Source organism: Micropterus salmoides, unplaced genomic scaffold (genome assembly GCF_014851395.1).
Source record: "Micropterus salmoides isolate LMB-PRFRI ecotype aquatic unplaced genomic scaffold, ASM1485139v1 Ms_hic_scaffold_15, whole genome shotgun sequence".
In the NCBI taxonomy this organism is placed as follows: Eukaryota; Metazoa; Chordata; class Actinopteri; order Centrarchiformes; family Centrarchidae; genus Micropterus; species Micropterus salmoides.
The window spans coordinates 20,991,965-21,019,030 of NW_024040596.1; the positions used below are offsets into that span (position 1 = coordinate 20,991,965).

General features: G+C 38.8%; 1 protein-coding gene across 1 annotated transcript in view; it reads left to right on the forward strand.

The window, feature by feature from the left end:
- itgbl1 (integrin, beta-like 1) overlaps window positions 1–27,066 on the forward strand; it is a 48,850-nt gene that overhangs the window by 11,155 nt on the left and 10,629 nt on the right. The window contains exons 3-8 of the mRNA XM_038720992.1: window positions 4,512–4,658; window positions 5,890–6,012; window positions 11,577–11,717; window positions 14,770–14,910; window positions 16,452–16,598; window positions 26,438–26,554. Coding sequence (XP_038576920.1) covers window positions 4,512–4,658; window positions 5,890–6,012; window positions 11,577–11,717; window positions 14,770–14,910; window positions 16,452–16,598; window positions 26,438–26,554 — 816 coding nt within the window. The remainder of the gene's footprint in view (window positions 1–4,511; window positions 4,659–5,889; window positions 6,013–11,576; window positions 11,718–14,769; window positions 14,911–16,451; window positions 16,599–26,437; window positions 26,555–27,066) is intronic.

Consider the following 27,066-nt stretch of genomic DNA (forward strand, 5'->3'; position numbering starts at 1 on the left):
ATACAGATGAATATGGTAAACTACCCAGAGTGTTTTTGCCCAATGCATGCTGGGATGGAGGCACTATAGAAACTTATGGCTGTAGTTCATATACTGAAACGTCCCTGTTTGTAATATTAGAAATAGTAGACCTTATTTAGAAGGCTTATGTCTTTCTATGTTAAGAAAGATCAAGGATATCAAACTTTCAAATGGTAATTTACACTAGTAAATTATCCTTCAGAATCCAGCAGCTGCTTCTTCCATGTCATTAATCTTTGTGTGGATGATGGGACTAATACAAAGTGGTGCTTTGAATTGATTGGGCAGCAGGATGGTAAAACTATTCTGGGTCATACCCTGTTAATTTTTTATAGTATGCCCAGTACCATGGTATACTACTTGATCCACGGACAGAAAAAATAGGTGTTAACATGTGTTATTGCACATACAGTAATTTGTACCATAGAATGTTCCATGATAAATCTGAAAATACATCAGTTCCTTCACAATATAATGGAACATATTTGTGATAGGCATTAGTAAAATTAGAAGTAACATTGGAGTTGTAGTATTAGAGGAGTTGGTTTTGAATTTCTAGGATTCGTCCAGAGCACTGATGCTGTCACTCACATGTTTTCCCTCCCTCTGGTACATCCCATATTGTAGCAGAGCAACGGGATGATGACCTGAAATAACATCTGTTCACCAACTGTGCAAAACCTTCCATTCATTTCATGCCGCTGTGTTTAAATCTTCCTGTTTTGTCTCCCATGTCCCATTTAAAAAAAAATTAGCTACAGGACATGACAAACATAACCTCGGATAATATTCAAATATATCATTTAACCCTGTTTTTGAGTGTTTGAATGAACAAATCAAACATTTGAGGTTATTTTATATTCATGTAATTTCTGTAATGACAACGTGTCAATGTTTCCATTCTCTCTTTCATAGCGTTCCCTCTTTTTTCCCCCATTGATGAGCCACGTGAAGTCTCTCTCTCTCTCTCTCTCTCTCTCTCTCTCTCTCTCTCTCTCTCTCTCTCTCTCTCTCTCACACTCTCTCTCTCCCTGCCTGTGCTGAACCAAAGTGTTTTCCTCTGGTGTGTGTTCAGACTGGCTGTGCTTCTCTGCAATTTATGGTCTTTTCCAGCATTAGAACATTATATCAAAAATGAATTTATTTATTTGAGGTTTTCATTATCAAATACTCTTGATACAACAACACTTCAGTAGCACACTAAATGTGTTATCAAACATGGGTCAATAGTTCTCTCTGCATCTCCGGTAACATCTACCATCCCCCCAGCCACTGTTGTGGATTGAGGCAGAAAGCTGAGTATGTCTGCAATCCAGAACAATCTGTAACTTTATGATGCTGGCAGACTTCTTCATATGTTTAGTCCTTCTCTGCCTCATCTCATAGGAGCAGTTGAAATTGGCCAGGACATCCTTGTAAAAGAGATTAAAAATCTCAATGGATTTCTTTCCTGGTAAAACAAAGGTTAAATTAAAAAAATAAATAAATAAAAAATGGGCAGGCATGATAGCGAAAAATGGTTGTTGTGGGGTTCTGTAAGAATAAATTTCAGCTTCTCTACATCTTCCTCTCTCTCAGGCTATAGGTTTAGAGCGTCTGTTCTTTCCCTGGCTGAGCCCCCAGCCTCTGTGCCCCCTGCCAGAGCCAGAGAAGATCCCATCCAATGGGGGTTTCATGTCAGCAGAAGTCAGTTTGTCCAGTGCTGTTCCAAATCAAGCTACTCCAGATACACGCCAGTATTACATGAGCCTATGATGTTGCTTCCAATATGGACACATTCTAGATAGATATATATAAACTAATCACTGGAGAACAACTCACTAATGGCAGTCTGTCCAAAGTGACTAACAGATTCAATAAATAATTTGTGTTGATTTCCCAAAGATAGAGGGGAAAAAACTAAAATAGGGACCTACAGTGGAATGCAGCCCTTGAGCCATTGCAGCCCATTAAATTGTTCTTCTCTGTTTTGTTTTTTTACTTAAATATTCTGAGCTTTGTTGGGCAGTATGCCTGTGTGGTGAGTCACCTAATGATTCCAGTGCGGGCTGCAAGGAGAAAAAGCCTCTCAAGTCTACTAGTAAAAGGCAATTTTGATTGGGACCCTTTGCAGCTCCGAAATATTTCATGCTGTAGGGACAAGTGTTTTTACATTGTTGTATTCATACTGGGAGAAAAAGCCTTCAGAGGTATTACACAATTATAATGTATTGAATGCCTAGGTGGATAATTGTGAACTTGTGGAGGATAAAGGAGGAGTTAATCAGGAGTTGCTTGTTGTGAGGGCAGCACACACAGATAATGATTTATTACCTGAGACAGGTGTTTCCTAGATCTTTTCCATAGAACAAGAGCTGACGTGCTGCCGTTGCACACTCCGCAACCTACAGGGAGAGGAAAGCAGGAGGAATAATCAGGAGGAATAATCACTCACTGAAATGTGTCTCATGTTATGGAGAACATGATCTGAATAAAGTAAATGGGGAAGTGTAATTTGGAGACGAATAATCAAGTGCAAGTAATACATGGGCACGGGCTCAGGTTTTTTTTAGACTTGCAATATGTAATGCATGTCTTGCATTATAGTGTTGCTTATAATTGAAACTGCACTGGAATCTCAAAATAGCCCCAAGATTGCCTCAAATGTAAGTGCTATAATTTTCTGCTGACAAAGAGGAAATTACTTTTGGTATATACAATATATATTTTAACCAGTAATCACTCAAAATTCTTGAATTATTATGTTCCATACAAACCTATCATTTAATATTATTAAAAGAAGGAACAAGTTCAATTCTAAACTTGAAATTAGCTTGTTGCATGAGTCACCATCCTCTCCTCATCAACAGTGAATCATGGTGACGCTACATCACCTGTTATTACTGCCAGTTGGCACAGGTGCACCCTCTCTTTCTGACCGCCATTGGATGTATCTGGACACCGGTTGGACCCTGATTAGCTGTGCATGTTGGTGGAGTGTGGGAAGGACCCTGACACCCCCAAGCCGCAGAGAATTACTGCTCAGGAAGCACCAGGAAAGATAAACTGTCAATAGACAGGTACCTTCCCACACGCGTAAACTTTCACCAGCAGATAAAGGAGCAGTTTTATATGTCAGAGTGATTGTCAAGCAGAGATTAATGGGGACTAGTGGGTGGCTGTAACTTTGTATATTAAGTGAATTAAGTTGGAGAGAATTTAATCTAATTCAGTTTTGCAGCTGCTGTGTGCTATTTCCCATCTGCAAAATTTAATAATAAAACCAAAAGGATTTGTCCACATTTATAATCTCATTTAGATTATCTCCATAAGTCTGTGTTGACAGTGTCCTGAAAAATCAAACAGTAACCACAAAGCAATAAAATTGTATCCAATGTACAATGGCTGTGGCCAGTGTATTTTTTAAATGTGACCGCAATTTAAAAATCACTAAATACTGGAAAAACAACTTTGGCTTTCATGTGCATGACTATTTATGCACTTTAATATGCTAACAGTTTGACAATCTCAGCACCAAGAGAGGGACATTAAGTCTGGATGAGATAACACAGCTGGTGCAGGCAGAAAATAAGTTTAAAATGATTTTAAAATTGTCCAGAGATGCAGTCACAGTAAGATTTACACTATTGAGACAGTCAGCAAGCCTCTCAACTTTTACAGTTTGTAAGACAACAAATACATAGAAGCTTGCAAATAAATTTTTTTACTTATAATTTTATTGACTATGTGGTGCAGCATTCTCTAATGTGCACTGACCATATTCTTCTTGTCCTTGAACCTATTCCCAAGTGTCCCTGGAGACATATTGATAATGAGGGGAGACAGGGGACTCGCCTGTCATTAATGACTGATGGATAGCCCTTGAAAAGGACACCACATTTACATGATGAACAAGTAGGGAGAATGATTGAGTGTGACATACAAGGCCCCTTGCTGCTAAATGCATTGGGAGCAACATTTATAATAACTTGTCAACTGCCTTCATTTGCATCAAATGATTCCTCCTGTATTTCATATTGCTCACTACAGCCATCAGAATGATGAGAAATAGTGACGCCATACTGCCTGTGTAGATCCTCTGAACACTGAACAAGGTAATGCCTCCTGAGTGACTGATGGGGAAGCTAGTATATCATTCTGACATTTTTAACAAAAAGGGTTGTATTGTAAATATGACTTACAAATATAAAATATATATGGTACAGCCTACTTCCTCACCTACTAGATGTACATGTATGTAAGAAATTATATGATATTTCACAGCCATTAAAATAAAGTCACTTGGGAGTACAATGGGTCTGTTACAGTAATAGAAGTCAAGGGAGTGACGAATCCTAAACTAAAATCCTATAACCCTAATTCATTCTCCTGGTTGGGCAGTGCAATCATATCCATCTAAGATAGAAAGTGATATGAAGCATCAGCAATGGTGCATCAGAAGCATGCTATTCAGCATTGATAAACAGCATGTGTGTTGTGTTTCCCTTTAGACCGTGGCTACTGTGACTGTGGGACGTGTGAGTGTGATGAAGGCTGGCTCGGAGATACCTGCCAGTACCAAGAGGAGTGTAACCTACCCAAGAAGAAGAGCAAAGAGCTCTGCAAAAATACACAGGGGGTTGTCTGCTCCAACAGAGGTAGTGTGACCACACACACACACAGGCACATATACACACAATGAGTCTTAATTATACACAGTTGCAAGAAAATACACCTAAACATTAACAAAAACCAGCATCAAACAAATAACCAGCATTGGATATTTCCATAAGAAATAAAACATACACACAGCAATTCCACACATTTGCATTTTTAGTATTTTACTTTTGGTAACACGTTCTCATAAAACATTCTTTATAAAATGTTTAAACGTTGCAACTAACAGCTTAAACAAATGGCTCTTATAAAGCTAAATTCTTTATAGAATAAGCCATTAGTAAAGACACAATTCTGATTTCTAATCTGATTTCTTATTTAAGTCAAAAACTCATGATTTGTTTGATAATGCCTTACACATTTTCTAACAAGAAAGGAAGTCTGCAGTTTATAAGTTTGTATTACTTGGTCTTTGTTAATAACTCACAAATGACCAAACATTAATTAAATATTTATTAACCATAATAAAACCATTTGTTACACCTTGAAAGTTAAGGCTGATACTTGTGCTCTACTTTGCTCTCACACATATTTATCAGTATAAACAATCTCTCTTTCACTAACACAGGTACATTGATAAATTCATGTATGAATGAGCATCACTGGGAAGACTGACATTTCCAGTTAACACTACTGTAAGTAAGTGTTGATAATTCAATTTGGTGTTAAGTCTCACAAGCCAACGCTTTCTGATGCACAAAGTCTCAGTTTGTGTGTTAATATCTGTGGACACATGATTGAGCATTGGCACTCTGAAGACACACACTGTGAGGTGAGGTCTGGGCTGGGGTTGCTTTCCACACACTGACTGCCCCTCACCCACCTGGGCTTAACCTCACCACTGCTCCGCAATGCCCTCAGCTAAATGAAGGGTGAATGTGTATTTGTGTGTCTGCATTGTAGTGTGTGTATGTCTGTGAAAGCATGTGCTGTACAGTATGTGGGCTGTTTGAGTGTGTAAAAATGCAAATGTATTCCCAGCATGTAGTTTTCTAGCCTTCTGTCCCTATAGCGCATTTCTAAAAACCTCAGCACACACAAACACACATCCACCCCATTCAGTAGTCAGACATCAGTCTAGCGCAGACAGTGCCTCCATTGCACATCTGCAAACCAGCTGGGTTCTTGGTCTTAAAGTAAACACACCCCCACAAACTTGACCTTTTCAAACAAATATGCTTAAACTGTGTCTAAAGCTGGTATCTTTAATAGGCACCTGCCACTGTGGTAGCTGCGTGTGTGACAATGAGGACACCAGGGGTCTGGTGACGGGACGTTTCTGTGAGTGTGACGACAGCGAGTGTCTGGACGAGGACACCGGAGAGGTGTGTGGAGGTATGCCCTGCAACCCCAGTCTAACCCCCTCCCTCTTCCCCCAAAACAGAATAGGCACCTTAGTATACATAACATCTTCTACCATGTGTTAGCAGCTGTCATACCAACTGGAGTAGTTCTGTTTTTAAATGACTACAAGTATATTAAAGGAATATACTGCCAAAATTAGTTTAATTTCTGTCTTATTTAGAGTTAGAGAAAAGTGATTTCAATTGACCATTTGCTTAACCTCTCCCCTGAACAGCAATTGTCCAATAAGAGCGTATCAACCACTATGGGCACAACAGACCTGTCAAGATCTCAACATGCTAAATAAAAACAGTGTGTTTAAGATGATACTGCCCTTATGGAAGTTTAGCATCAGCGGCTCTAACAAGTCAGCAGAAACGTTAAAAAGTCTGCCAAGAGTTTCTAGGCAACTCATTGAGTTAACATTAATTAGCTAGCTAGGTACAACTGAAAAAATTTGGCAATAAAAGTGTTCACTTCATCATGCAAAATTTTAAATCAAGAAGCCTACCCATTTTTTTTAATACTGCAAAGTTAAGAGTGGTAAAACTGTTAGATTTATCATTGTAAACTGCAAACAATGCATGTTGAAAAATGTTTTGTCATTGCAGTATCTAAGTTAACAGTCCCTTAAGCCACAATGTCTTATTTTGTAGTCTTGCATATGTTAAATTCATACAATGTTTAAGTAAGACAGCGGTGGAGTGCCTGGTGCTGTCAAGCTAAAATTTTCCTGCTTCCATGCTTTGCGCTAGGCTCAACACATCACATTGATATTGATCTTCACACCATTTTACACAATTTAAAACAAGTTTTGGTAGCACTTTATAATAACTACACACTATAAAGCATTAGTTAAGTAATTAGTAAATACGGAATTCATCATTTATAAAGCATTGTTCATACATTAATACACATTAGTAAGTCATTTATAAACAAAGTTATACATGTTGTATTCTTTATTAATAAGCTCATCTATAATGTGCTTAATAATTGTATTTTCATACTTTATACATGATCAGTTCACTATTTATAAATGAAGTATTATTTTAATGACAAACCATTTATATATGAGTTGTTAATGGTTCTTAAGATCATTTGGAAAGAATATAAACAATCTCAGCATAATGCCTAAATCTACCTGTGGCAAAGCCCTAAGGATGCTACTGAGACTACCCAAAAGATGCCCCAGCTAACGTTACTGGCTAAAAGCCTCACCGTTACAGGCCTGGTACCGTTTCTCTGAGAGAAATCATCAATGATGTGCTTAATGATTGTATTTGACAAAAAGTGTTATTCCAATGAAAAACCATATATATGCACCAATGGTTCATACGATCATATAGAACATTTAAGGAAATTATTTAATAAGTATTTTCTCTGTAAAGTAAGGACTATCTAGGCCATACAAAACATTACAAATGAGATTGAAAAAAGTCTTTTTAGGTCTCAGCTGGATTACGGCCTGGGTTAACGCCCCTTTAGTGTCGTTTTTGGACGTCTCGGCGGTCAAGTTAGCAAAACTAAACATGTAACTTCCGGTCAGGGTAGCAACAATAAATTTGCAACGTCCGGGTACGCTTTCAAAATAAAACTAGTGACTAACGTTTTGAAACAGAACGTTAGTTGCGTTCCATACGCAACCGAAGAAAAAACTCAATATTGACTTTGTGTTTAACACAGGAAAAAAGTGAAAGTATGGTTTCTGGTCAAGCCGCCCTTCTCAACCATGTCTCCTCCTTACCATGGACTGTAGCCCACATAAAAAATACGGGCCTTAAAGCAGCGCTATTCTGACCCTTGGCGCATCCAGTAGTCTCTGCCGTGTGCGCTCACTTTAGCACCCGCACCAAGGAAGAACAGAGAGAAGTGGGCTAATAAAAACGAGATCACACGGGCCCAGAAGCGGGTCTTAAGTGTAAAGACACCATCACTCGGGATTTTTGAATGCCGTCATTTGCCGAAGGAGTTTTTTCCCCCCTGGAAACTCCGGTGAGTAAAGTTTGTAACCTTCAGTAGAGAGTTAAAAGTGCAGCGTGATGCTAGCTTAAATGGGTGGGTTAAAACGATATTACTGTAAGTTAAAGGAGTCGGAGGATGTTGTGAACACAATGTCGTGAACTGTTCAACAGTATTTTGTTGTGTTGTGGTTTCAAAGTAATCTCTGGAGGTACTTTTGGATGTGTAAGCACATGTAGTACCTTCAGAGGTATTTTTATTTACAGTATTTTTGATATTACGTGTTAAAGATAATTTACTTGACTAAAATGTGTAAACTCTGTTCAGTATTTTTTGGTTGTAATTTAATGTAATGTAATGTTAACAGATGGAGAAATTTAATTAATTCATAATAGTGATGTCTTGCTTAAATGCTACCTGGTAAAGTTATAAATCTTTGGTAAGTTATAACAATGTAAAACTTAAGAAGAGTCCCGAGACAACAGGGTGATGATACTGAGTTTTGACAAACAGGATGAGATCTTATTTGAAGAACACCGACTGTGATAATTTATCTGATTTATTCTCCACTATACACTATGCACACTGGTTTTTGAGACCCTGGATTGTAGCTTAGAGGTCAACTCTTCGCCAGATGCAGATGGGAGCGAGTCCCAGAGATGATGCACCCAGCTGCTTCAGATCCAATTCAACAGGACTGACACATCAGATTACAGGACACTGGCAGATAAGAAAGATCCACCACACCTTCATTATCCTGCCCAGGTAGAGGTACAAATAACTGAAAGACACTGGACACTTTTTAAAAAATGTTTTTTCTGAAAGAGTATGGAGCTAGAATTGTGTCTTTATTACATGTGAGAAAATAAATGATCTGAGAGAAAAAGTTATCACACTGATAGCAAAAAAGCATTTCATGAGAGAATAAAGAATATTTGAGAGAAAAAGTTTTCATACCAATAGCAAAAAATAATAATATTTGAGACTTAAAAAAGTTTTGAGAGAAAGTATTTTCTCATAGAACATAAAAAATTATTAATTTTTAATTTTTAAAATGATTTCTGAGAAAAAAAATCTCTCAAAAAAAACTGAAAAAAAAATCTCAAATATATATTTTTCACGTTCATGGACCGCTAAGTGGAGATGCTGTTAGCTGCAGCAACGCACCTAGATAAACCTGTGACACAGCTTCGTACCATCGATCACCTTTATATTCCGCTATCTTCGCCATCATTACCAACATCGGCTTGCCAGTTAACATTTGTATGATGTATCGTTATTTACCTGACGTCGAGTTGCTGTGAGACGAACAGTTTGTCATTCAGCCTGTAAGTGAAACAGTCTGGATGTTCAGGCTGAGTTACACTCCGCCCGAATACAGCGTGCAGTCAGCTGTGGCCACGGTAAATGCTCAAGTTAACTTGTGATCCAACAGCTGTAGCTACCGTCGCTCATTTCACTCACTCATTTAGCACACACACACAGAAGTTGGAAGCAGGGGTGGTGTAGGCTATTTACTGGTGTGAGAGTAGGTCTGCACAACACAACAAACTTTTTTTTTCTCTCAGATCATTTATTTTCTCGCATGTAATAAAGACACAAGTCTAGTTCCATAAAAGAGCTCTTCTTATTCTGCGGATTATTTCAAACATGGTTGGTGCACTATGAGAGTGTTAAAGGCACTGTAATAATCCTGCCCACTCTTCTTTAATCACACAGTCTATTTCTTACCCCAACACTAATTCTCAGAACCTAGGTTGGTAAGTTAGCTAAAGTTCTACACTAGTGTTAAATATTCTAGACCTGTCTTTAGCATTCAAAAACAATGCTGCAGGGCTTTCCCCAGTACGTTGAACTATGATGCTAAGGGGCTCCCAAGTGGGTTATAAAGTGACAACAAGGGGTCTTGACCATTGGTCCATATGTGACGACTTGGGAGTGAGAACGGGTTGGGTTGTAGATGGTTCATTTTATATCAACAGTTGTACAGTTAATGCAGCAATAGTCTCTCGTGTTGTTGTGTTTTTTTGTGAATGAATGGGTGAAAGGCATTTTGTAATAAATAATATGTTCTGTATCCCTTTGTGTTGTGTCCGTTTCCTTTTTCTGTTCAGAAGATAACTAATTCTTGTGTGTTAAAATATCCTTTGTAAATGCTTTGTAAGGCATAGATAGTCCTCACTTCAGATGAGCTCACACAAAGTACTTATTAACAACTAGTAAATGCTTTGTAACTACCTGAATTAATCATGAAATACTTTATTAACAAATGTTTAGAGAATATCTATTGGCTTTAAATTTCATTGTAAATTGTTAATGAGACATAGATAGTCCTCACTTTAGATGAGCTCACGCAAAATACTTTACTAACCATTAGTAACTACCAGAATTAATCATCAAGTGTCATAAAACATCTATGAACACGCACTATTAAGCATTTCTAAATAACTACATGTCATGTCAAGTTAGCGGTTGATCAAAGCACTGGGGGGGAGTAAGATTGGTGTCTTTAAACGGACCATCCAAGCAACCCTTTGTTGGTCCCATCACAGCAGATCTCTGGAAGCGCAGATTTTGGAGTTCTGATGCGGAGTTCAGAGAAATGGTACCAGGCCTGTAACGGTGAGGCTTTTACCCTGTAAAGTTAGCTGGGGCATCTTTCGGGTAGTCTTAGTAGCATCCTTAGGGCTTTGCCACTGGTAGATTTACAAGTTATGCTGAGATTGTTTAAATTCTTTCGTGGGAAAGTATCAAAAAAACAGGCAGTTATGTAATAAATTTCTTAAACTTTCCAAATGATCTTATGAACCATTAACAACTCATACATAAATGTTTTGTCATTAAAATAATACTTCATTTATAAATAGTGAATCGATCATATATGATGTAAGAAAATACAGTTATTAAGCATATTATAGATGAGCTTATTAATAAAGAATACCACATGTATAACTATGTTTATAATGACTTACTAATGTGTATTAACGTAAGAACAATGGTTTATAAATGATGAATTAAAATGCACTAATACTTATCAACTGCTTCATAGTGTGTAGATAAGAAAGAATAAAACATTTACAACTGTGTTTATGAATGACTTACTAATGGATATTGATGTATGAATAATGCTTTATAAATGATGAATTCCTTATTTACTAATGCTTAACTAATGCTTTATAGTGTGTAGTTATTATAAAGTGCTACCCAATTTTTCAATTTCACATAAGAGAACACATCAGTCTAATGTGTCCAGGAAGGTTAATTGGAAGTTAAATGTTTGAACTGTTGTCTTGGTTCAAGCATCCCTGTTCTCCACATGTTGTTCCAGTGCCTGATTTTCAATGTTAATTAGCCATTCATAAATTCATTTTGAAAGCTAAATTATGGAGTTTGCCGATAAAGACCTTTTGTAAAAAAAAAAAAAAATAAAAAAAAAGGTGTATAAACAGTGACATGAAATTTTGATTAAAGAAAATATGCATTTTTAAAACTGAATAATAGAATAAATATGGGCTAAATTTTTACCAGGCTGTCCAATCTATAACACTGACAGGGGTAAACTCATCAGTTGCATGTGCTTTCTGATCTGCTTCCAGGCCATGGCCAGTGTTACTGTGGAAACTGTTACTGTGCTGCTGGTTGGCATGGAGACAAATGTGAATTCCAGTGCGACATCAGCCCATGGGAAAGCAAGCGGAGATGCACATCTCCAGATGGCAAAATCTGCAGCAACAGAGGTCTGTTTAGCCACTTTAAAGTCAGTATCCAGTAGTCTGGGATCCCATTTGTGATTATTTAATGATTAAATTACAATAGAAAATTTTAAATCTGTGGTAATCATCTCTGGTAACTCTAAGAAATGTGGAATGCTTATTTTTTCCAACAGCTATTATAAGCGGATGTGAAGATTTATTAGCTTTGATTCACAAAGGCATAAACTACTGGAACAATGAATGACCAGCGATTTTTTTTGTGAGAATAGCTTACAGGCAGGTATTTATAGGTGACAGAAGCGCAAAAGCAAAAGAAACAAGAAAAGACAGGAACATAGCAACTGGACAAACTGACAAAAGATCTGGGCTGGTTTATATATATAGTGAGTGACTGATGCGGGGAATGAGAACAGGTGAGCAGGTCATGAGGAAGTCTGGTGAAAAAGTCTGAGGGCATCTTGTGGACAGGTAGTGAATGGACAATTTCACAGTGACAATTTCAATTGAATTGTGTTACCAGGAAATAGGAAACAACCACTCTAAATGGGAACAGGTTCATTGCTTGTCTTTTATGTGGGGTTATTTGATCTGTCAGTTTCCAGCATGTATGACAAAAGAACCCCAGTTCAGTGTGTTTTCTAGAGTGACAATAAGAATTAAGAGAACAGAGGTTTAAGACATCGTCATGTAAATTCCACCGAGAGTCATCATCAGAGCTTGGCGGACAGACATTCAGAGAAAATGATCCTGCGGGATTTCACTAAAGCTCTCCAAAATTAAATACAGTGTACTGGCTGAGGGCTGGCTAAGGGGTAGGGCTAAATAGTAGGCCGCATGGGCAGAGGCTCATGATTTATGGTTAAGTGCACAGCTGACAAAGCATGAACAACCACCAACTGTGTTCATGGTATAGTATTCCATTGTACTTGTCTTAAGTATAGAAAAGGGCAGGGAAAGGCCTGACAAACCCCAAAAGTTACCAGAGAAAAGAACAAAGGAAATGACAGCAATTAAAAAGTACATTTTCATTATTACTGGTTTTATTTTAAAATCAACCATGTTTCTTCTGCTTGCTCTATAGGCTTGAGAGCCTTTTCAGATTCTTTCAAAAGTAAAACCACAAAAAGTTAAAACCCATATCCATCTAATTCTTTATTGATTCTTTTTTGATACATTTTTGAACTGTGGAAAAATAAGTCGATTTTTATTTTTGTTATTGTTTTCTTACTCTCTGTTAAGCTGACTGTTTCAATGAAAAGAACAAGCATTACAGCATGTACAGGGAATCTCACTCAACAACAACAACAACAATATTTGTCATATACGGAACTACTGGATACAACCTGAGCTTGGCTGACAGTTTTTAAAATTGATGAAACTAAAGAGTATGTATGATGTATTTGGGAATGATTATTATTTACATTTCATTATTCTAGTTCATGGGGAAAAAAGATATGGCAAGGTTGCGTGTGTGGCTCTAATATTAACATTTTAGCAGATTTTACTTGAGGTAATTGATGCACAAAAAATACAACACACCTGTATTGTAAACTATCCAAAATACCTTTTTCTACATGCATTGCCAAGAAATGATAAAGCACATTGCCAGGAATGTGACCAATGCTCAAAATCTCGTATTTTTGGTAAAATGTGGCAACATATTTGAACATCTTTTCACTCCATGTCCCATATAATTAATATAAGTACACTGTCCTCAGAAGTCAGACAATTTGGTGCTGATTATAATGGGAACAATTCTCATTTCCCACCCTATATGACATATAACCATTTTGCTCTAAATTAATCCTCTTTTAAAGCAATGTGAATAATTCATGGTGATTATGGGAGATGGATCAGGAAAGATGATTACATTAAATAGGGGTGATTTGATTGCATTATCCTGTATAGATGTAGAGATGAAGTAAATGAAGTGTTGTACCGAAAAGAGAATGTGAAATTTCATCTTCTCTTTCTCACTCACTCTCTCTTTCTTTCTTTCTCTCTTATACTTTGCTCAACAATAGTAACCTTTATATCCTGGCCTGCTCACACTCAGAAATGAATGAGCGAATAATGACAGTACCCAATAGATTATTCGGTTTCATTCCAACAAACTGTCAACCCCCTCCTTGTGTTAGGCTCACCTAACCTCCTCAGTTGAGCTAATAAAACACCAACTGCCATGCTGTCAAAATGATAATAGCCAAGCAATGCTAGAGGCTAAATACATGCATCTATGTAGGCTATGATGTGTTTCTCAAACCACTTTGATTCAGAGATATGGTTATATGAGGCAAACAGAGACGAAACATTCTCATTTTGTGTGCTTTTAAGCTAAAAAACAGGAATTTGGTGAGAAACTGCCTTTGAATATACAGAACATAATTGCATTCTACAATTGAGTCCTGATTTTATAGATTTTACAGTGTTCATTTTTTAACAGTAACTAGTACAGGTGCTGTAATCTGCTCTGGTGAAGCCGGGCTGCGACATTAGTGGCAGACATAAAAGTGCATGGCTGTATAAATCCAGGGCTCCAGGGTTATGAGGTGGTAAGGGAGACTGAACCCAGGGCCAGGGGCCAGACATGCGCCAGCCACAGCCCACAGGCTTGCCAGCTGGCCTGGCTCCCCTGGGGTTCCCTGTGCTCTGTCACTGCTGATAAGAGAAAATGGGATTTCCACTGGCTGCTGCTCAGTTGATGCCCTGGCTAAGGTGTAACAAAAAATGAGGATTATGTGAAAAAGAGACAAGCGACAAACAGACAGATACAAAGATAAAGGAAGAAAAAATTAGACAGAAGGAGAACGTGAATTTATCCTGTTGGCTACAGCCTCTGCTAAAGTAGGACCCCCCCACACACACACACACACACACACACACACACACACACACACCCACCCCCACACACACATCTGCTAGAAGCACAGATGTTTAAAATCTTACAGACAATGAGTTGTATTTTGCATTGTTTTGTTTTTGGCTTTTTCCAGTTCACATTTTTGATGCATTTGGACTGTAAGAAAAAAATACAATGGACAATTATTTACAGTATGTGTGTTTGTGTGGCTGTTAGGGACCTGTGTGTGTGGGGAGTGTAACTGTTATGATGTAGATCCCTCTGGCGACTGGGGAGATATTCATGGAGACACCTGCGAGTGTGATGAGCGGAACTGTCATGCAACCTACGACCGATACACGGATGACTTCTGCTCAGGTCAGCATGCTGTCACATACCTGTATGGAATACATGTAGAGCAATCCTGAGTCCTCCTAAAATTGGTTAAAGAAGTGGTTCAAGATTTTGGGAAACATGCTTATTTGCTTTCTTGCCAGGAGTTAGATGAGAAGCTCGATACCACATATGAGTGTGCACTAAATATGTAGCTGGACCCAGCAACCGGTTACCTTAGCTTAGCATAAAGACTGGAAACAGGAAATGACAGCTAGCCTGCCCCTAAAAATAAGTGTTGTATGGGGGTCAATGTGCAGAAGTATTTTTCTACTTCTGTGAATGTCTATTGTTATCATCAATCTTCTTTAGTATTGCTTTAAAAGAGAACTGGCTTATACAATGCACAACTACTGGTGTATGATATTGTTCATGTCAGTACCATATATTGATCTTAACCTTTGATTAACTGCAGTTCCATGCAACAGCTCCCCATTTGATTCTAATACTCTGGTGCATCTTTGCAGCCACAAAAGTGAACTTTCTTTGACTTACCAATACACTAGGGAGGGGTGGGAATGACCTTTTTCGCTGTTTCTCTAAATAAGTTATGAACAAAATATGACGTATGCTACCATTGTGCCTGCTATCCATTAAACTAATAATTTTTGTACCAGAAAATGTATCTTATCACCCTAGCATATACACAGTTAACAGTTCTTTGGCTTATACCTTCATGTATAGTATAGCCAACCAGGATGCTTACACAATTTACATCTTAATGTTTTAAATCTCAACACCAGACAGTCAAAGCTTGTTTTGTCAATGTTTTAAGGGCACTAAATTCCCTCTCATCTTCCCACCTCTAGCATGTCCTGCCCCTTGTTTATTTTACTACTTGACCTCCTTTCTCTCTCTTACACACATGCTTCCCTTTTACCCCCTTTTTTGCTCTATAACCCATCCAACTCACCAGCCTGCCCAGTGTGCCCACTTTACTCGGTTATGTTTTTCCCCCTATCAGTATGTGTAGTTGAATTTTCCATGTACAAAGCAAGCCTCCAGGAAGTGCGGCATGCTTTGAAGCCAATTTAACAAAGTGGCCAAACCGTGGAATTACAACTTCCAGGTCTGTCACGTGATTCACACTGGCCCCAAAAGACTTCCCCCCATAGACTTTAGCCAAAATGCCTAATTTTAATTTCAGAATTGATTAATACAATCTGAAAACATTTGGAAAGTCAATAATAATAAATAATTTTACTCTCATTGAAGTTAGCGTAGGGCTAAACCGGAACTTCATCGGCAGAAGTCTCTAGTGTGTTTGCTCTATGAGGCGGGGTTAAAGGAAACACTAGTGCGCTTGCTCCTGTGGGGTACGCTGAAGCTATACAGAAGATCTGGGTAATTTTATACACGGAAATCAAACTTTTTTGACTTCATGCGTAACTGAGCAGCTTTCAGAGGAATGAACTGAGCCCCGCCTCCAATGCTGTATCCAGTTCTTTTTGTACATCCAAGGTACAGGGCCTCCACTTTGTTTTACCTGTCTGCTTCCTTCACCTCTTGTTCTTTTGTCTTGGCAGGTCATGGCCAGTGTAATTGTGGCAGATGTGACTGCAAAGAGGGATGGGCCGGGAAGAAATGTGAGCATCCTCTGTCCTGCTCCTTGTCTCTGGACAGCAGTCTGAAGAAATGTCGAGGAACGTCCAATTTGCCCTGCTTCGGACGAGGTACCTGGTCTTCCCAGCCCCTCCTGTTGCCATGGTTGCAGGCCTGTACTCTGTCCTCACCTCTTTGTGTAAAATAGGCTATTTCCAGTGTTTCACATCTGTTAATCTATCCTTAAGAGTGCTGTAAAGACACTAGGGTGCCCAGCAATTAAGTCTGATTGCATCTTTAACAAGCGTCGTACACATGATTTACATGAATGCAGATTTGAATTACTGTTTATTACTTTTTATTATGTGCATTTACACAGTTTGTAAATGCACATATTAGTTTTTAAACATTTTTTGTTCTGTTATGTGCACTATTTGCTCATACATGTGAATATATGTGCACTGTGCACATTCATGTGTTTATGTGAGTTTAAGGGGCACTATTTGCCTGCAACAATAAACCATGGCTGGAACAGCTCTCTCAATAGAGCAAGCTGGGGGTCGATGTGTCTAGATTTATTACAGTGCATTGTGCTTCATCACTGGCCATTCTGGAAAAAGGAAGCTTCCTTTTGTTGGAGACTCCAAATGTTAGGCTCTAATACTAATATAATGTTTCCAATAGTGAGGCAACCTGTGTCAACAACAACAAAGGTCCAGGTTGTGCTTCCTTTTGTTGTTGTTGTCCCAGCCATGCACCCTTGAGCCTGCTCATTGATGACATTAAGGTGAAAGTGGGATAATAGATACACTAAGAAAACATATTGTATATTTTGGGGCTAGAAAAAGTAATATGACATAGAGTGTCATATTGTGTGTTACTGTTTACATTCCATGCTTAGTAGTCATGCTTATCTAAATACTGTTTAAGACAACAATGAAAACATGAAAAAGGGTCCACACACTGTAGCTCCCTTAAATACAATTTATTCCACTAGTAAGGTAAGAAGAGAATTAGGTCTAAACGTAACGAATGGATGTTTAAAAGCACTACGTAAATGCAGCCATTTACCATTTTGTAGTAAGACGCTGATTCAGGACATAGTTTTTTAATGGCCATTAAATTTTCACCCATGAATAGGAGTTTGTATTAAAACGGGCACCACGCCACAAGCATTTCTCCACAATTGCTTGTTTCACAGTGGATCAATAAACATGTGAAATGGTAACCCTGTTTGTCAAACACATTCATTCATGTGCAGGAGTAAAACACCCACAATCTTAGTTAGGCCATAACATCTTTTAAATAGACAGGGGAAAACATGCAGTCAGACCATCTTAACTGCTCAGCTGCTACATTGATTGACATACATTACCCTGATTTACTACAGAAGGTACACAGCCAAAAGCTTATCAGCCAACAAAGGTAGAAACAAAGACTCACCTTTTGTGAAACTGCACTGATTAATCTTTACAGGCAGTGAAAATAAAACGCCCATGGCCACGTCTGCAGTATCCTGTGTTAAACTGAAATGTCTTAAAACATGGGCAAGGGGAAATCACATTATGAGCCACATAATCCAAGTGTACAGCATTTGGTTTCAGTAGATGTTTGGGCATCCCTCTCCCAAAAAGAAGCAGAAGGTACAGCAAAACAACTGGCTTTGGAGAACAACAAAACTATAAAGCTAAAGCCATGAACACAGCTTCGTGGAGCTATTGTTGGAGCATGGAGACACAACCTCGATGAGTGATGGAAAAGAAACATTACCTAGATGTACAGTATGTGGCATCAGGACAGGTCATATGTGACTTTGTTGAGGTTCAACCATGTGATTAGGATAGGGTGTAAGCAGTTATACAATATACAAATGAGCATGGTTGTTGCAAGACTTACATTTTGCCTCAGATTTACTTAAAAACTAATTTTCCGTGATACTTTAAGAGGGATGTAATTTTTCTTTGAAAATGTGTGTTCATATTCATGAGTTTTGAGTGAAGAAAATCACCTATTGTACAGACTTCCTGAAATTATATCAGTTGCAAGTTAATTAATGTAAAGAATTGCTACAGAAAAAGAAATTATGGTATCTCTTTTCCAGATAGATGATGTGTTTGCGTCCAGAGTTAACAATGCACATGTGATGTTCCTATCACCATTGTTCTTAGACTGACTGACATCATGCATTGTTCCAAAGTACACTGGCCATTTGTTTAAAAGAAAAAGTGTCTAGTGGCTATATTTTGCACACTGCACTGAGATGCAGAAGTCTTCTGAGGTATGTCTTGTTCCTGTATTTTACACTGATGCAGCAGCTTTAATCAATTAGCTTTACCCTGCTGTATGGGCAATTGTTCGCTGTACCACTCCATTCATTTTGCTCTAAACATTGTTGTAATTTTATAAGGAATGCCTAGCTGTATCCATGTACTTCAGGATGAAAGGACAATAAGGAAAGATATAGTAAAGCCTGCTGTATTCTGTTCGTCTCACAGTGATTCAGCTTAATATTATAGTCGGCAGTGGGCGATACTACAAGAAGCAGGGCTCTGCAGAGTTAGTAAGGGTTAATGTAAAGCATTAACTGTGGGGGAAGTCATTGGGGAATGCACAGCCCTTCAGCTGTTGCTTTGAAATGAAAAGAGAGGGTATGCGGACTGTACCCTATTGTTTGTTAATATACCGGTAGTCGCGATAGATGTCCTTCGCACCCATGGATGGGAAACCTGCTGATTAGATCAGGCACCTGAAACACATATGGCAGCCTGCTACCATGGAGACAACTACATTAAAAAGTCAACGTCACTACAAGCTAACAATGGAACAATGACAGCATTATGGTAAACGAAGCTGCTGTGTGAAGCCTCGACATCGGCTAAGTGCACTCCAACCAACTGGAGTCTTTGAGTGCATCAACTATTCATTACATATGGTGTCTGTTCAGGAATAGTTTTGATGGCCTCAGACGAATTCCACAACAACAGGGCTGAGCAGGCATGGTGGCCCCCTCACATAATGAAACAGCAAAGATTAACTTGTGCTGGGAGAGTTCATTAGCTTTAATTCCTCCTGCAGTACCTTTAAATTAGCTCCCAATTGCTGCAACAAAATGGAACTTTAAATTACCCTGTGCAATAGAACTATTAATGGGATCCATAAATTCTTCCTTTTAAATTTTAAGGAGTACAGTGTTGAGTAAATATTTTACTATCCATACACCTAAAGTAATAAATTCTTATTAGGATTTGCAACATTGTTAAATATATAAAACATGGAGACATTGTAAATAGAATCAAACTTACTAATGTCTGCTGAGGCCAACAACTTATATCTATTACATGTTGAAAGCATTGTCTGTATGTCATTCATTCACACTGCCTTCTCCCCTAGCTCCTCCTTTGTTATTTGTAATAAATGTCTGAATGTACAATTCACTGCCTGTGCTCAGACAGACAGAGGAGGGAAACTGTCAGGGCAGTAATAAAGAGGAAGGGTGAGTGCATGCATACCTGAGTGTTAAGAATGGCGTGTGTGTGCATGTGCAGTTTTATTTATTTAACGGTCTTTTCCAGATGATGGCCATTTGGTTTAGTGTTTGGAAGATCACAATGGTTAGAAACAAATGACTGTAACAGAGTTCATTGCAAAGCTTCGATGAATGGCGAAGGATGTAAGGGGAAAGAAAAGGGAGAGAGAGGGAAGGGCTGGGAGAAATACAATGAAGGGAGACAGGAAGAGGAGGAGAGAGAAACTGAAGGAGACAGACAGAGAAAATCACTTAGGCATGGATGAATGCAGCTGGTGCAGATGGCAGCTTGAGCGGAAAAGCCTTGAAATTTGAAACAGCAGCTTCAGAGCTTTTCTTCCTGAGAGGTGGAGGCAAGATGCTTGTGGATAGCACATTCTTTATACTGTGGTATTTCCTCAAGGAAACACATGCTTTCAACATCTTTCTGCTGATTCATGGGATTCCTTTCGCCGTTTTCCGAAGGGTGGCCTGTAGTAGTTATATTTAATGGCACATACACACCTTTTGGATTACTGTACTCCAATATCTAACATTTAAGTAGTCTAGCAATTTTTACCATAAACTTGAAAGGGACAAGTTAAACAACATGGTCAAAATTTAGAGGGGTGGGCAATCACTTCACAGAGGCATTTGATGAAATACTTTAATTGGATTATTTGAAAGAGGGTGCGGCTTTCTGAATATGAAACCAGGGCTCTCAAGTCTCACGCATTTACCGTGAGACACGCTCACACGCCACACCTTGTATTTCTGACACTGAGTCCAGAGATAACCCGCTATATTCAATTAGTAGGCGATCATTTTGTGCCGAGTTCATAGCTTTCTGTGTAGTCTACTAAATACCAGAGCGGTGTAGCCGATCAGAAATTAAATTGTGTTGTTTCCGGGTAAAATCCTGATCCCATGAAAGCACGTCCAACCCATGTGGTGAAGTAGTGGAAAGTGGCACGAAAAGAAAATACTCAAGTTCAGTACATATCTTGTGTAGGCCTACTTAGGTACAGTACTACTTTGTTACTGTGCCCCATTGGGCTTAGCTTTGGCTACCTGAAACTAAGGAAAGGATTAGAGATGTTTTTCTATATTTTGGCTCGGGATGGAAAGCTATCTTCCATCATGATGGTGAAAATGGCTGACCTTGAGGCCCAGGGCTTTAAGTGGGAGCCCCCTACCCCTATCATCAAGGCATTAAAATGTTCCACAAACAATTACAACACAAAACACCATTCATAAGTTGAAATGTGTAGCCTACTCACACACACAGCTTGGCATACATGCGTAGGGCAAGTTCTGCAATCCTTCAGTAGGCCTATGTGTACAGAACTGCTGTTTGGATCCGGATTTCTTTTTAGTTTTGATACATTTGTATTTTTGAAATACAATTTCAAAAACACAGTTACAATTTTTGAAATACAATTTTTAAAATATAAGTGTACACACTTATATTTCAAAAATACAAATGTATCAAAACTAAAAAGAAATATGGCCCCTGATCCGAATAACTGATGCAAATATTTGAGTGGCTCCTCCTCTAACACACGTTATCTCACTCCAAACTTTTGATAAAACTTGAGAGCCGTGCGAAACTATACGCAACTGTAGAGATATGGAGCTGACGAGAACGCTTCACCTCCACCCACACCTCCTTCACCTGTGGTTAGATCAGGAGAGGGAGGAAAAAAGCGATGAGAATAAATTTAACTGCCACCACACTCTTCAAACACACACCACCTACTATGATATTGCTCCACTAGCTACTATGACCCTCTAGCTAACGGTTAAGAGCACTTTTATATAGTATAATGGAAGGTGTTAGCTGGTTAATCACATGTCATTGGGTGGATGGAATGAATCCAAAATCCAGGAGGAGTCATGAAAAATATTGTATTGTATATATGTTTCACAGAAAGAGAAAAGAGAGATTTCAGTGTTTCCCACAGAATGACATTGTAACTGTGGCACACAGGGGTATGCTAACCTTAACAACCCAGCTGTATTCTAACATAGCTATCCTTATTAGCTACATGCCTGCTAATAACCTGAAGGTGGGTCTCTGAGATCGACAGCATTGTGTTAAGAACAGATTGACTAACTTATCAGAGTTAACTTGAATGCATTGGTTTTGGACAAATTTGTGCAGCGGTGTTCATGATACTAACCGTTCAACTCCGGATTGATTCAGGAATCTTCTCTGTGGGGAAAAAGCCAGCAACAATCCTTCCTCCCATGCATGATCATGTTTTGATTCAGATTGTGGAGGAGGGGCTATTCAGAGACAGAATATTGAAAATCAATATGTGGCAGTCAGTGTTGATATTATTGTAAGCCGCTACAAATAAATCAATGTGTGGGAAACACTGGATTTTGATGTATATATATGAGTACATATTGAAACCCATAATGCAACTCAATTTTGTTTTATTTCACTCTCCGTGCCTGGTTAACTTCAATGTCATGCGTAGTCCACAGGCTGTTGTAAACAAGGTAACCCTGCTTACATCCCTAGAGAAACTTTTTAGACCGGAAAGCTCCTTTTCAAAGCCACAGAATACATTATAAACTATTATAACTTTCTGTGACTAGTTAATGACAGATCTTGATGTATAAAGAAGTGCCGCTTTAAGATCAACAGTTTGCTTGTGCCTCTGTGATTAATGATGTGACAGTAGTTGCATTGGCTTTAACCAGATCATCAACACTATCTGTGTGTTAATAGTGGCCCTGGAAAATCAGACCCGCTGTCTCTGTGGCAAAGAATGCTGTGATAATGGTGGTACTCGCCTATGCAAGTGGATTACACTTCTTTTCACTCAACATTTTCTCCACTTTTTCCTGTGTGTTGGTTTCACAGCTCTATGGTGAGAGGAGTGTCACAGCTGTGGTTGTGTGTATGCGCCTCAGCCAGTGCGGCACAATTTTGGTACCCATTTTGGCATTTTCACTGGATTCAGATCATTTTACTGAAAATGACACAAATGAATCACACACAATGACATCTCCAAAATCACATATATTTTTTATTTTTGTTGAACTTTGCAGCTTTCCCATTGATTGGAATTTTTAAGATCACAATTAAACACTACTTCACTGTGTCTGTAACAAGTGGCATTGATGATCGATCTGCAACCACTGCAGAATGTATGAGGGCTTTCTCTTTAAGTTGATGTTTTATCTTCTGTCTTTAATTTAAAGTCCTGCTTCAATCAGTTGTGATTGCGATTTAAACAGGGTGGATTAATTGAGACCTCGGACATGGCACCTGGCTAAAAATATTAAGAACAAAACCATCTGTATGTTTGAGCATATACTTCGAGCTATTTGACAAAGTCTTTAGGTTTAGGTTTCATATCATAAGGAGTATAGATTTGTTGCACTGGGATTGCGTCTCCTGGGAAAAAAGCAGTTTTCTCTTGGGTGAAGATTGCGAGGACTCACCTCCAAGCCCCTTAAGAAACGGTCTGCTGCTTTTAATAGGAATGTTGAGGTGACTTGATATAATTCAAGCTTACCTACCGCTTTCTGATTAAGTATTCATCTAATTGACAATATATTCATCTAGCCCCCATTTGTGCTGCACTCTAACATTACTGAGCTCGCACCTCTAGCTCCTAGAAATAACTAAAAAATATATTTGCGACACCCTCACACCCTGTCTACCCTGTGTTATTAAGTAAATTTTTGCACGGTTTTATGAAAATCAAGCCAAAATGTCTGTTGTCTGCTGATATGACATTGTCACTGTATTGATGACATAAGGCACCAATTCTAATAAAACCTACCCTGGGATTATGGATGGAAATTAACTCATTAGCTAACTCCAGCACATTTACACTGGTGTGCAAACTGAAACGTTGATTAATGTGCATTGTCCCTGGTCAATGAAGAAATTGATTAAAATAATAATTAAACTATGGCGTTGTACGCCTTACTTGCGTCACAGGGTGACAAATTAACCATCAACACACACACAGACACTGTAGATGTTTGACAGCCAGAGAGATAATCGATAAGGCAGGGGTGTGACATCACTGGTTGCTAGGGTAACTGAGTCCCTAGAGCAGATGGTGGTATTCTATATGTGATATGTGAAGCAGGAAGAGAGGTTTCTAGAGTGTGTGTGTCGGGGGGGGTCATAAAAACTGACAGTGATGTGACATGGACAACACATTAGATGACACTGTCAGTCGAGTGTCTGTCTTGTAAATTCATGTTCAGCACTATTTATTGCCCCTAATTCCACTCAATGAGTCATCAGAAGATAAAGGCAGCCAAAATGTACTCTGCTGCTACAAACCGCGAAACACTCCGAGTGAATAATGACTGTGCAAAAAGGACATACCCAGCTCAATAAAAACAGGAGAAAGGAGAAAGAGAGGGACTGAGGATGCTGTGTTTTAACCATCTGTCTTCACTGAGCTGGGAAATTCCCTTTGTGCAATTATTTTTCATGGTGGGCAGCTTACCTGTTGGTATCCCTTCTGGGTGTCTTTTGTCTGCAGCATCAGTGGACGGGAACATTTACGCCCAACTGTGTGTGTCTTTCTACTTTGTCAGTAAAGCAGAGAGCTCACAAGACAAATGCATATTTCATGGTAATGCCTTGCATTATGCAGTGTTATTTTCTTAAGCTCTATTAAAGATTGTAATAAAACATGCACTATGTACTCTTAGGTTGAACTTGATTACATTTCACCCCTCGGTAATATTGTTGCGAATATATTATTATGGTAACATTATTAAAGAAACAAATGGCTCAGTTACTGTAAGTAGATTATTTGGAACATCTGTATGTGTAACAAAAGTCTGTCATGCAAGGTGTGAGCATTGACAGAAACTATTGACCAATACTATTAGAAAAGAATTGTCCCTCTTATCCTGCAAATGTCTGTGTGTGCCCTACACTACGCCCATAATTCATATAACTCTGAGCAGCCTGGTAAAATGATCAATGAGCACGTATGCTGCACACCTTCAGTGATAGTTCAGAATAGATGATGTTTTTCTAATGAGCTTCACCATTAGCCAGCATGTCCGCATCAGTAAGTTCCCCCGTGGCCTTCTTCCCTGGCAGCTCGCTGATTGAAGTGGGATAGCAACATCTCGAGGTGTGTATGTGTGGGTGTGTAGCCCTGTGTGAGTGAGTTATTTACATATAAAATTTCCCTGTGTGGCTTGAGGGAATGTTGTCAGGCAGATTAAGTCTAGTGTAAAATCAGTCATTGCACACATACAAATGTCTCTTTTGAATTACAAGTTTAAAGAGGTCATGTTATGCTTTTTGTTTTTTTTCCTTTCCTTTATTGAGTTATATATCTTTTTTGTGCATGTAACAGGTTTACAAAGTGTGAGTTCCCATCTCCCACAGAAAACACTGCTCTGAACTGCCTGAAACAGCTCATTTGTAGTCCAGCCTTTTTCCCTTTGATCCCTGTGACGTCACAGCAAAATGTACGTCATAATGCTCGCCAAACGTCTAGTCCGACACACTAAGCTGCAGCACACAGTGACAAGACGTCCGTCTGCTGCCTCTCCTCTCCCTTCCAAATATTAGCTACCGTCCAGGCAGTCAGTGGACATAAAGCTGTGATGTAGAGATAGAGCTCAGGTATAACTTTATGGATGTGCAACTCCCAACAAAGATCTTTTAGAAGTCAGATGTATCACTCCATAGCTAAAACTAAGCGTTCAACACAAAGCATGAAAAGAGGAGCTGCAGTAATGTGCAATATGACAAAAAAATATGGTGTGTTTGGAAATGAAACCATGTAAACCAGAGGTCACTAATAGGCGGACCGCGGTCCAGATCTGGACCCAGCCGCTGTCCTCTCCGGACCGCCGACCTACAGCCGATTTATTATTGAGACTTACTACCTTGTGACGGAGTGTTTCTATTTTAACCCACGCAACGTTTCTAGAATTTACTGTACTGGTTTAGCGGCCCAGGAAACTCACAGACCAAACGCATGTGCTTCAATCGTTTCATGTGGCGCTGCTCAGCCAATTCTAATGCATTGGATAGAATTTATTATATTATTATATATATATTATTTATTAGAGTAGTTATTATTTATTATCCCTCCAGTTTGATGTGAAAACTGACTGAAATATTATTTGATTTGACAGTCCGTTGTTGACTAAAAACATATGTTGATACAACTATACGTTATGGTACTGAATGATAACGCAAGTTAGTCGTTTTGATGTTCTGGACCTTTGCTTCGGGAAATTTTCTCTAACTGGACCTCTTTGAATTATAATTGAATACCCCTGATGTAAACCTATTCTGGTAAACCCCAAAATAAGATTTTGAACCTGAAAACGAGTGTAGGATGATGTGACACATTTTGGGAAAAGAAAGATTATTCTGCTGAGCAGCTATTACAAGCACAACTATGTTTTCAAAAACTGCTCAGATGTGAGAAAACATCTCTGTGTTTGCAGGTCAGTGCCTGTGTGGACAGTGTACTTGCCACCCACCTGGGGACAGTCGTGTTCATGGCAAAAACTGTGAGTGTGACGACCGTCAGTGTGAGGACATCGAAGGAGAGGTCTGTAGAGGTCAGCACCACACACACACACACACCAAACACACATTCATCGAAGCTTTGTGTCCATTAAGGGCAAGTCTACGTTTCAACTTTACTGTTCAAGCTGTATAGAGTAGAGAATTGGGAGACATATTTTCAGGCATTCAGTCTTCCAGAGGTAAAAGTTCTGTTCATTTTCGGCATATATAACGGTCTTCAAGCACGAACCACTAGTATGAACAGATTTGTTCTTTAGTGGCACACACAAATGATTTAAGAAAACTTGTTGCATGCTTAGAATATTCTTGTAAGCACGAATGACTGTCACAGAGGATCAGTTCTATGTGGAGCTTAACATTTATAATAACTTAATCTGAATCCCTTCTTTTTTTTTGGCGTGTTCAGTAGTTATTAGGAAAATTCTCTCACTCCAGGCTCAGTGTAACATCACTTACAGTATGATAGTCTCATGTGCATTTCTGCCACTATCATGTCGTCTTGACACCCTTGACTTTTGCCTCTGATTTCCTCCCACTATATAGC